This window comes from Anthonomus grandis, chromosome 16 (genome assembly GCF_022605725.1).
Source record: "Anthonomus grandis grandis chromosome 16, icAntGran1.3, whole genome shotgun sequence".
Taxonomy (NCBI): domain Eukaryota; kingdom Metazoa; phylum Arthropoda; class Insecta; order Coleoptera; family Curculionidae; genus Anthonomus; species Anthonomus grandis.
Window position 1 is genome coordinate 3583001 of NC_065561.1, and position 12723 is coordinate 3595723.

General features: G+C 36.1%; 1 protein-coding gene across 1 annotated transcript; it reads right to left on the bottom strand.

The window, feature by feature from the left end:
• Positions 1–5516: 5516 nt before the first annotated feature.
• On the bottom strand, positions 5517–7004 carry LOC126745948 (uncharacterized). The gene is made up of 3 exons (XM_050454010.1): positions 6810–7004; positions 6302–6767; positions 5517–6247 (listed from the first exon to the last, which is right to left on the bottom strand). Exons 1-3 carry the CDS (start codon positions 7002–7004, stop codon positions 5517–5519), a joined length of 1392 nt encoding a protein of 463 aa, XP_050309967.1.
• Between the last annotated feature and the right edge of the window lie 5719 nt (positions 7005–12723).

Below are 12723 nucleotides of genomic sequence, written 5' to 3' on the forward strand. Positions count from 1 at the left end.
GTAAGGCTAACAGGATAAAAGAAAAAAGAATTTTGAACTGACACTTGTTGAATATAATGCAAAGGATCAATATTAGTATTCACATCCTTGAGCAATAAATGAGGAATATTACAGTAATAATCATTTAAACTATTTGGTCTTACTTCTGGTTCTGAAACTTTCTTGTGAGAATGCCTGAAGTCATTTATAATTGACCAACATTCTCTCTGCCTATTTGAGGACATATTCAAGCGGTCACTATAATATTTAACCTTAGCTGCTTTTATCGTCTTTCTATATAGACTACGATATTTCTGATGATAAAGAATAATGTTTGCATTAGTTGTAAACTTGCACAGCTTAGCCAAAAAACGGAGGTTTTTAGCTGAAGTTCTGAGGCCTGCTGTGACCCATGGTTTTCTATTTTTCATTTTAAGCCTCTTTTTAGGAAAACACTGATTGATCTTGTCACATAGCACATGAAATAACAAAGTAAACGGGTCAGGAGCCATTTCAACTGCATTCCAATTAACCAAAGCTGCAGTAGAAGAAAAAGCATTAAAATTTGCTCTGCTGAAAATTCTTCCTATATAATGAGATGAAGGAAATACAGTGTTGCATGGAATCCTAGCGAGAATGGCTTCATGGTCAGAAATACCAGATGAGAGTACTCTACATGACACATCATTTAAATTTGTACACAAATAATCAATAGTAGTTGCAGATGAGGATGTTATACGTGTGGGTGAAAGAACATGCATCTTCAAGTCATAAGATTCCAATATACTTAAAAGGGATGTATGATATGATGGCAAGCTTACATCAGTGAAGTTAATATTAAAGTCACCAGCCAATATAACTATGGAGTGTAGAGACAATTGGGATAATAGAGAATCAAGTTTGTCCAGGAACATAGCAATATCTCCTGTGGGTGGTCTATAAACACAAAGAACATATAAATTAAATCGCTTACAAAAACAAAGGGAGAATTCAAAAACCTTCTCCAACAGAAAGCTGTCATACTTATTAATTTTACAGAAAAAAGCTTCAATTGTTTGTTTAACTAAAATAGCTGTTCCTCCATGTATGGAGTGTTGCCGACAAAAAATTGATATGGGAATATAATATCAGATATTAAGAAACATTCGTTAGGCTTTAACCAGTGCTCAGTTAATAATACAATATCAGGAAAATCATATGAATCAAGTAAAAGATGAAGCTCGTCCATTTTATTTCTTAGAGACTGTATATTTAAAATAAAACTACTGAAACTTTTCGCATGCTTATTTTCAATGTTATTTATAGAATGTGAGTGAGCTTCATCTTCTGTGTATTTATCTATAAAAAAGAATCCCTATCACAGTCAGTATCTAGAGGTCCAGATTGATTACTTGGTTTTATTGTGGACACATTTTTTGATAAAATGCTACTTTTGAAATGTTTTAAAATATGGGTATACAGTAATGATGCCAAATCTGATCCAAAGTTGCTGGCATGATTAGACTCTAAAATTCTATTTAGATTAATATTATTTGCGTGAAATATTCTATAGAGAGCCTTATTGCTATTATAAATTACATTATGGTTTGGATACATGTAAGGGCTTGTCATCACTAAACTATTGCTGTGTAAATGTATAAATTTTCTTAAAATATCGAACGATGAGCAAATACCATTTAACATTAAAATCAACATATCATTTTCTGTAAATTCCTTAACCATAGATGTAATGGTATGAACACTTGACGATGGATAGAAGAAAAGGTGATTTTATGATGAGGTTTCCTACGATTTAGATATCTCTCCTCATACAAGCAAGTTGCTTGTTTTCCATTGTACAGAGCTGCAACGTAAGCCAGATGCATACTAGCAAGTTCTTCAAATGAGAGACTATTTGATACAAATTGTAAATTAATGCAAGTTGATGGTAAATTGATAGTTGGTAGTTGAAGTAATACAGCTCATTTGCGGACCTATATTTACCGGATAAAGAATATTTATTTTGATGTCTCCCACCACATCTTAAAGTTTGTCGGTATTTTTTTAGGACACCCTGTATTATATAATATCCTTGCAATAGTTCGCTTTCCGCTTGCATAAAAAATAATTAATGATAGAGAAAATAGACAATATAAAATTTATCCTAAAAAACTTTTCACTGCTTTAGCAGCCATATCTCTCACAAATTTTCAAAGCGGGATTTGACTGCTGCCGGTGCTGCGGTGGTCCGTCCGCTCGCTCTCGCTCGTTTCGTTCTTCTTTTTTCGGTATTTCTTCTTATTCGCCTGTCGACTCGGTGGTCGTTTTGCAGGCCGCCACCGCCGCTTCCGCCGCTCGCTTCGGGTTAATGACGACGGCACACGTCCTGGGGGAACATTGACGGATATCAGCCGTCCCCGAGCTACATTTCGAAGGCAGACGGGAGGCGAGGAAAAATACGTCCAAAGCGGAATAGTTTTTTACATTTTTAATATTTTTAATAGCAAAAAGCAAAAGTCTATATTTATTATATTTCACTTATAAGTAAAAAGTTATAATAACAATACGCATAAGATACTCCAAAGACCTTTTTAACAGAGCTGACATGATTAAAAAGCCTTATAATAAAGATATATAATACCAATCAAGCTATGCAGTTCAAAAGTTCACCCTCTGCTTCTATTTTGTAGCATAAGGTTATACAGTACTGGCTTAGCAACGACCGGTCATAAGATTTATATGTAGTTGCGCCTTTCCACATAACTATCGGGCACGAACGACTCTAATTGGTGCGACAAAAACAAGTTACGCCGGCAAGGCGCGGCGGGCGGCTTAATTTTGTCTTTGTCGAGTCGGGATCATTTTACTTTCTACTGCTGACTGAGTGTAAGTTAGGTAGTAATTAATTATGTTGCGTGTTAGACAAAACATGTTTACTTATACCATTGGACAAAAAACACAAATTATTAATTGGTATTACTCGGGTAATTCAGCCGCGGATATTGTCAGTAGATTTGCCTTTGAATATCTAAACGAACCAGTGCCGGTGCGTTCTACGATCACGGCAACCATTGCAAAATTTGATAGGGATGGCTGTATGCAAGATTGTAGTAAATGCCATGATAATGTCGAAGAGCCACCGTTATATAGAACATCGTTATAGTTCAAGTCATAGTTCTAGCAGTTAATCGAGTAACTCGAGAGACAGCAGTCTTTCAATTGAATATAAACAAAAGCGACGTAAGCAAAGTAAGAGTAGATCTATGAGAAATTTAAAAAGTTATACGCCTCATGCTGTATCGGTGAGTAATCCTTCTCCCTCATTACCAAGCTTTAATTATTCAAGAAATATTGAAACCGTCAATTTTATACCGGAAATCGAATCATTAAAAGGACAAATACATCAGTGGATATAAATCATTGTAAATAATTCTCATATTTACGGATGAAAAGATAATTTTACGGTATATCAGACATTGACAAAATAAAAGATACAGCATAAATTTGGTATACAAGTTTTATAGAAACAGAACCTAGATGGCCTAGATCAGGGCTATTAGTAATCGTCGATGCACACATATCACACACATTGTTTTTTTAAATATGTGATTCAAAACTAAATTGTGACGTATCTGACGTACACAATGTTACCAAGTAGCGTATCTGACGCACATTTTTTTTTTGAATATCTTATTTAAAATATGGGATTATGATGTATCTGACGTAGACACAATCTGTTACTGAGTGGTGACAATTTTATGGCTTTGAATGTCTAATTAAAAATGATTTTTGCTTAGTAGGCAATGCATTGATGAAGAAGATACAACACGTGGTGATGAGTGAAGCTAATGGATGGATGATGATGGACTGGTGGTCGAGGACGACTGTTTTATTTTATTAAGCCATGCAGAAAGGCGAAAATATATTTTTTGAGTTATGCTATATAATATTCACTGCTAAATTATGTAACTACCTGAGTTTGACAGGAAAGAATTTGTAATTAATAAGTAAACAATATTTACATACTTTGCTTAAATCGCCATCCCTTAGGTTCCTTAGTTGGTGGGCTGCCTCCGTACTCTCGCTCTGCTCCGTACTCTTTGAGTGTAACAACTCCCAGGAAGAATTTGCAAGGAACATACGATTCGAGGGAAATGGTTGGTCGCAATTTAGCACAAATAAAAAAAATCTAAGAAACAAATGACCCCTATAATACATCCCTTTGAAATAAAATACACTTATCCTGAATTAATAGGATTTTCAATTAGGTGACGCAGGTGAAGAATATTGAAATGACATAAAGTCGAACATCAAATTTCGATTTACGAAAATTAAATCTCCCAAAGGGAATTTTTCAAAAATATTATGCTTGGATAATACGTCAAACCATTGTCGATCAAATAAATCCCACTACATTAGCGAATGGTAAAATTTAATCCTTAATTTTAGCCGATAACTTCAATCCGATATTTCTTAATGTTCGCACTTCGCCTTCCCGCACCCGAAAAAAAGACCAGGAAGTGACAATCTATCACCGTCAGTCAATCCCCCCCTTCAAGACTCATCAGTAGACAGAAAATCCGACCCATCAAAATATTTACATTAGCCTCCGCTTATACTGAAGCTAGCGCAACACTGCATAATCATCAATACCATAATCAACCTCAGTAAATATAAAAAAAAATCAATTCAAAGATTCACCATACACATCATTTAATTCAATAGGAAAGATTTATTGGTGAGACATCACATGCAGCTACCCTGACACAATAATTTGATAATCAATATCCACAATTTGATTGTCAAACATAACCTGTAAGAAAGTGACAGTGACATGTTTACTTTTGAAAAATCTATAATGTTTATTGTGTTTATTTTCTCTTAATAAAATATGGGAAATAAATTAACACAATTAGTTCTTATATTTCCTAGAACACTTCCAATTCTAAAGTAAGTACCAAAGGTCTTTTCCCCTAATAAGGAATAAGGCATGAAAACAAAACAAAAGGATAATTCATCAATTGATTCCCTAAATTATTCACAGAATGGATGAGGACAAATACTGTGTACCAAATTAAGAATTCATTCAATATTCATAGAAGGCATTTCTTATTTATTTAATGCTATCACTCGTATCACTTTGTACTTTATTTATGCAGAATAAATGGTTAAATTAGATAGAAGGTTTTCTATTGTGTGTTTATTGGATATAATAATAATATTATAAATTTTGACTAATTAAATGCATTGTAATATGGACCAGTAAATAAATGATGCTCCATGTGAAAAAGTAACCGTAACATCAGTACTATCAGTTCACTCTCTACTTCTATTTTGTAGTTTCAAGGATATATAATATAAATAGCGACCTAATGCAAAACAGATGTTAAGAGCTACTTTTTTTTACTTTGAAACTGACACTTTGAAACTGACATATGTTACAGGTTAATGTAAAAGATTCATGCCTATTTGCCTAACTAGAGTATTTCTTAAAATTAAGGAAATGGCTACTTTATGCAAAGTGCAGAGGGCCTTTACGTGGAGTGTGGTGAGTTTTCTTAGGCTCCCACGGAATGTATGCTCTGCAGCAGCATTTGGAACTGCTGCTGCATTGAGACGAAGAACGCTTGTAGCATGGCGTTTGGTTCTGTACCTAGCGGAGGGGGGACAGCAGCTGCAGCTTGTTGCGGTGGTGTGGGTGGTGCGACAAGGCGGCTGTTGTCCTGGGTGCCCAAGGTAAACGGACGATCCCGTCTGGTAGTTTTTGCCTTCAGGATCTGCTTGGGATTTCTAGGGCATCCCAGGTAGTTGGCTGTATGTGGGCCTCCACAGTTAGCACATGTGGCCGGCTGGTCGCGGGGCTTTGTGCACTCGGCGGTGGCGTGGAGTTGGCCACACTTCACGCACTTGTGGGCCGCCGTGCACCTGGCCTGGGCGTGTCCGTGGAGCTGGCACCTGTGGCACTGTATTCTCCTGGACTTGTTCCTTTGGGCTTCTCCCCTTATCTCCACGCCGCGCAGCTCCGTAAGTGAGAAGATCGACTTTTCTTCTCTCGGGAGCTGCACCAGGACCAGTGGTGTGGGCTGCCTGTTCCTGTTGAAATACCGTGCCGCTGAGTGAGGGTGAAAGCCTAGCTTCCTCAGGTCCTCCAAGATGCTATCGGCCGACCAGTGCTCGAAGAACCTCGGAGAACCATGTATAGCCTTCTCTCCTCTGGCAGGGAGAAGGAGTGGAACGGCACTTTTGAGAATTCCAGATAGTCCTGGGTAACTCTGTAGTCTGTGATGGTCTGAGGGTGGATTTTTATTCCGTCGCGGGTGTTAACAACATGGCCATGTTGTACTTTTTTTGACTTCACGACGGCGGCGACTTCCTCGAATTTTGTCTTCTCCCTTATGACGATCGGAGGGATCTTGGTCCTGCGGTTTGGTGTTTTTGGGCTCCGGAGGAGTATTCCTGAACCCAGCCCTAGAGGTGGAGGTGGTAGCAGCGGGAGCTTGGTCGGGTGGCGCGATGGTTGGTGTCTTCCTCGGGACCGTCTCCGGGTCCGAGGTCTCCCTCCTCTTCCTCCTGCTGACGACAGATTGAAACCCGTCGTCTTCGTCCTGGAGATCTGCTGGAGTCGCAGTGCAGGAGCTAGGCTCCTGTGCTGGGAGTTCGGCCATCTCGATGGACTCCACAGGTATTTCCAGGGCAGCAGGGGGGGCTTCAACTGCGGGACTGGCCTGTACCGCAGCGGAAGCGGACGGCAAGGCGGTCTCGAGAGCCTTTATCCGGCTCTTGAGTGCCTTGGTCGTCTTGTGGAAGATCTAGCGGAGGGCGTTCATCTCCTGCTCGTGTTTTCTCTTCACGCTTCTCATCAGGATTTCGTAGAAGTATGTTAACTCCTCCTGGTTTGACGGGGTGGTCTGTAGAACGGCCAAATCCGCTTTCAGTTCGGACTTGTCTTGTGGTGTTTCCTCTTCCTCGTCCGTGTTACAGGACTCCGAGAAATCCTCGTCGTCCTCCAACAGGAAGGAAGAATTTTCGTCTAGTTTGTGAGCCATGATAGACTCGATCGTCGGGTGGAAGGACAGCGGGGTCGGTCGCACTGGTGCACTCGGTACAGCGGAACTGGTTTAGAGAACACTTCGACGTTAAGTGCAGGTGATCTGCACTCAACGGAGGACAAACTCTGTATGTTGTTAAGAGCTTCTTGCCTTGTACTTTCTATTCTTATGGCTCTGTTTGTTGTCGGTAGATTTTAAGGAATGTATAAAAAGTTTGTGGTAGGGGTTCTTGTTGAAACGTCCTAGTGAAGAGTTGTGTATTGTCACGAAATGCAATTTCAATAATTTAAGACGTTTAAAGTGCATTCAGTAGTATTATTTTTGTTAAAGACTATATTAGTTATTATCTGAAAAATTTTTAAAAAAAAATTATAATTTTAAAGAACTTCGAAAATTAAAAGTTAATCAAACACTAGCAGAAAACAAACTAAATATAATAGCTAACAAAGTGCAAGAAGTTGCTAAATCAAAAATATGATGAAAAACATATTAGTTAACTCTTTTAACTATTTTGGTTTCCTCGTCATTTAATTCCTTACTCTTGGATCTGCTACAATTCTCTTATAGTTCCCTATATATTCTCTCGGGAACATATTCGCTGCTATATTTCAAGAGCTTTAAGTAGCACAGAAAGAGTATATCGTGCTAGTGATAGAGACATTCTTCTACTAAAAAACTGAGGTGCGATTTAGAACACATAAAGTTTTAGGTTATAAGTGATCATTATTCCTTAAAGTGGCTACATATTATAAAAAACTCACAGGATCGTTTAGGTCATCCCCTAAATTTTCCATAATTTAACTTCGCGGTCATTCATGGAAAAGAAAAAACATATAGTTCCTCATGCTCTACTGTCTTTCTTACAGTAATTAATGTGTTTTTTTTGCGGAATGCACTGGCACAAAAGTTCAAACCCTATGGTACTCGAGTTTCACGAGTAGTGCCAGAGCTACGAAAGTTTTGCTGTTGGTATTAAGTTGTATTGTTCGGGCAAGATGAGTTGATTCCACAGACTTGCCCTTCTCCATAAAAAGAAGATATTTATGAGTCGCATCTGCCTGTCAAGTAGATCTTGCACATATTGCTTTAGGTGGAATGATATGGGCTAGTTTGGAAGAGCAGTTACCTTGATGTTATCAATAAAAGAGATTCAGGTTCGCTACCTTCCTTTTATGGCTCAAGCTGTTTAAGCTTTTGGTTAGCTCTGAATCTCCTATAAGAGATATGGCCCTCTTCTAGATTGAATCAAGCCGCAAAGTGTGTTTGTGTACAGAGCTCCATATGTGAGAGCAATATTCAAGAGGAGGATAAATATATGAGCCTTGTAAAGCGTTAAAAGTTATAGTGGTGTATAATATCTTTCCATTTTAACAAGAGGTCCAAATTTCTGAGAAGGCGCTTTAGTTATTTTCGCTACCTAATCATACCAAGTTATTTTATATCCAACTTCCACACGTAACAAGTGAATTGACAAAGACAGCGGCAAAGTAAGCCCGGACATAATACGGTTTAAGGCGGCAGAGGCAGCCTACTTTTTAAATGCAATATTTACAAGGTAGGCTTGAGTCTTACATGCATCAAAGTCAATCAAATTGCACTCACCCCACTCCAAAGTGATGTTACGGTCGGCAATAATAGTTAAAGTCCAGTTGAGAGATCTATTTAAATCTTTGATGTGCCGCGCATAGTCCGTGTGCCGGTGTTGCTTGAATTGTCACATAACATGTATGTTTAAATCTCAAAATTTGATGTGGAAAGATTCATAAAGTAATATTCTAAGCGATATTTAATCATTCCATTAAATAAATAAATGTTTTAAACATTTTTAAAAAAATGTATACATTTGATTCGTAAAATTTGACTACAGACACCCACGTACTATTTTTTTAGACATCTAACCTCAGTCCCAGCCACTCAAGCGTAAAAAGTTGTACAGGTCCGGCCTTAAAATTTATTTGTATTTAAATTTTATTATTCCGGATTTTTGGGTTTAGTTTTATAAAGTTAGAAATTCAGGATAGTTGATAGCAAGATAATATTTAATTTAAAGATAAGAGTTAAGTACGTAAAACCAGTTTAACCAAAAATTTTAACTTAATAAATTTAGTATTTAGTGCCATCAGTGGGGTGTTTATAATAAGTGATGAGAGAATAGGTGGTACAAATTACTTACATTTATTCTGTGGATTGAGGCATTAAAGATTTACTTTTCGACACAGGAAGGGTGAAATATTTTAGTTTCTTTTCAAATTTTATATATTTCCTTTTTTTGGGTATTGAGATTTATTTTTATTTGGTGGTTATTATTATCGGGAATTTTGGCTGCCACACTCAATGTCCTTTATTATTGTTTTTTTTAATTGTATATATATTACGATATATTATTAAAATAACTTACTCATGAAAACCCCCATCTCTTTTTAATAAAAGTTTACATTAAAAACCATCTGATGATAGCTCTCTATATCTTATGCGTGTAAAAGGCACAAGTTTTTTTATAAAAAAAAAACAGTTTGCATCCTGAATGTAATATTTATTAATTTGTTGGCCTCATATTTAGTTATTGTGCATAATAGGAGAGATTAGATAATTATTGATTGAAAATTAACAAAAATAAATGCTTATACTAAAAACTAAAAATTTTATACAAAACACTACATTTTAAGTATACTGGATCCTAAAATTATAGTAAGGATACTAAATACTTTTATAAATTTAACCACCCATTTGTTTTCAACTCTATTTTTTGGTCTTTTTTCTTTAGCAACAGTTTCGCTCTTGCCCCTATGGATTCCAACTTCTTCTTGCACTGAAGTATATGGATACTAAAACAAATTTAAAAAGTGTACACGAATATCAAAAATAATTCTTAAATTTAATTAATGATAATAAATTTACAATATTTTTTTTTTAATAATTACAACTCAATGTAAAATAGCCTTTTTTCTTCTAGTGAATTATGAAAGAATTGATGATTGCCTCTCTGGGACAGAACAAGTGTGGCGGTAACTGTAAAAAAAATAATTAAACTGGTTTTATAGTGTCTCTGTAAGACAAATCATGGACAAAAACCTATAAAAAACCAAATTTTAAACTTGTTTTGTCAATAAAAACAGTGTTTTTCTTACAATAGAAAAAAAGGGTTTTATTCCCAGAGAATGAAGGAAGAGGCAGAATCAGTCATAAATGTATCATACCATGTTTCATCTATAATATATGAATCTTTCTTCCTCCCAAAATTTTTTAATTTTCTCCAAATATTCTATACGCCACCTAGCAATTTGAGTACTTTTTACTACAGCACCCCTTTTTTTAACCATCTTAATCTTAAATCCAAGTTTTATCAGGTATCGCCGCAAGGTTGAGACTGAAAAATGTTTGTCCTTTACCGATAAGGTGTGCATCTCTATGGTAAGGTCTCTATGCATCTCAGAACCTTATAGTTTTGTATTTAGAATACACAACTTCTCGTAGCAATTGAGCAATATCCCTGTCTATCTTTGATTGTCCTACATCTTTCCTTCTTTTTCTATCTTTAATCCATTTTTTTACAAAATAGCATATTTTACTGTAGGAAACCCCTATTAAAAACGCCGTTTTTTGTAAAGCACTACACTCATTTGTAAACTCAGGATCATTCCTTAGATTGTTATAGACATTAAAACAAATTTATTTGGGGTCTCTACTTAAACAATAACGTTTTAAAACTGTACTTTCCTTGCTTCTTCCTCTGCTTCCTCAACACTAGAAAATAAACTATCAGAAATATGTGAGTCTAAATCACTGACCAGATCATTCTTATTATTTTCATCACAAATATTATTGTCTTTCTTGTGCACCCACGATCTCCATAAGCCCGCACAAACACTTTCCTCTTCATTTGCCTAGTTTCCTAGCGTCGAAACATTTTAAGGTCTTTAGGTATAATACCAGAACAAAGCCGCAAACACAAATGAAAAAAACACTTCTTTACAGTAAAAACTGAAAAAAAAAATTAGAGTAATACACGCCAAAATCTAAATTCTCCACTTTCATAAACGTGTAAAAAGCAAAACCGGCGAAACCCATAAAATAGTAGCAACCTCACATGACCCCCCTCCCAACTATTTTAAAGGCGATACAAAGTAATACAAAAATAGCTCAAAAAATTATCTGGGTACGACCCCGTAATCCTCAAAATCAGTGGGATAGAGAGAGATACACAATCACTTGCAGCCTAAGGTAAGCCTAAAGTAGGAACGCCAGAATGCAAATGTTTTATCTTTGTTTAATAGACTGGCTAAAAAGAGCTGAGAAGTCTGTGAGGGCTGGGAGTGTTAAAAATGTTTTGTAAAATGCTTGGATTTTAGACCGCGGTCAATTTTCTATTATTTTTTTTCCAAAAATTAACATTTTCGAAAAAAAAATAAAAAATAGTGTAAAACATGGGGTTTTATGTATATTTAAAATTATTTCATAGGTAAATTATATAAAATTTTGCCATTTAGACGTCTATATCATGCGAGAATAAATACGATATAGGCGCACGGACTATTTAGTGCAGCATTTGCGACACATCAAAGGTTTTAATAGATCTCTGAACTGGACTTCACATGGTAACACCTATGGTATTGAGTGTTGGCTGAAGTCATCTGGTTGAGGGACTTTAAGGACGATAGCATTGTAGTATCATCAGAAAAGCTCTAAATTGAATTAGAAGTTTTATCAAGAAAATCGTTGATACATAATAGGAAGAGGGTAGGGGACAAGATGCATCCTTGACGGACACAGGCGTTAATTTTAATCGATAGCTTCTGTCCAAATATGTTTGACATAAGACAACAGGTTGCCAGTAGATCTGTGTTTTCGAAAACTATATTGACGCTCGCTTACGATATTGATGGACTCTAGATATTTCAAATAGTTTGCACAAAGGTGGTGTCAGCATGACCCGATACTTTTTAATTACTATTGGTTGTTAGTATTTAAGCCTTTAGGAACTTTTTCAAGATCTTTGTGACAAAAGGCTATCTCTGGCATCGAAGAAAACTTTCTTGGCGACGTCGGTGGTGTTTTGCTTTGAATGTCTAAGGTACAGTTTGATGCAAACATCTGAGCCAGCACGTTTGCCTTTTCCATCGCTATTATTGTAATCGAACCATCTTGCCTCGTCAATGGTTGAGTTTTTGGCCTGCTGAGTTACTGACCTACCGAGAGTCTTTGATACATTTGGACTATTGAGAAGTTTTTTCTTCACTTTTTCATCTTATTTTTCTTTGCAGGTATCGTTCGTCTGCTTGCACGCATTTCAATAATACAAACTTGTTTGGTGATCTTAAGATCAGTCTAAGAAACTCCTTAACATTGAAGATAATTGGTTTGTGAATATGGTTAACCAAATAGAAAATAGCTCTTTTTTTCCATTATGATATATTTTTTACAATAAATTGTATAAAAATGTTTAACTTGCTTACCCTAAACTAGGAAGTAATGACAATTTTTGAAAACTTGTTATCGCTGAAAAAAAGAGGCGTAAGATCATTTCTTTTTGACATAATACATAAAATATATTTAAAGGTATTATTGGTCGCATATAATTTAAACCGCTGATATTGCTAGATTTGTAAAGGGTTGTCAAATTTGTCAAAACCTGATAAAAGCTTGCTGGATGGGTTCCTGGATGCTATTGTACCAACTCTTTACTGGCAGGTCATTTCTATGGATTTTTTTGGCAATT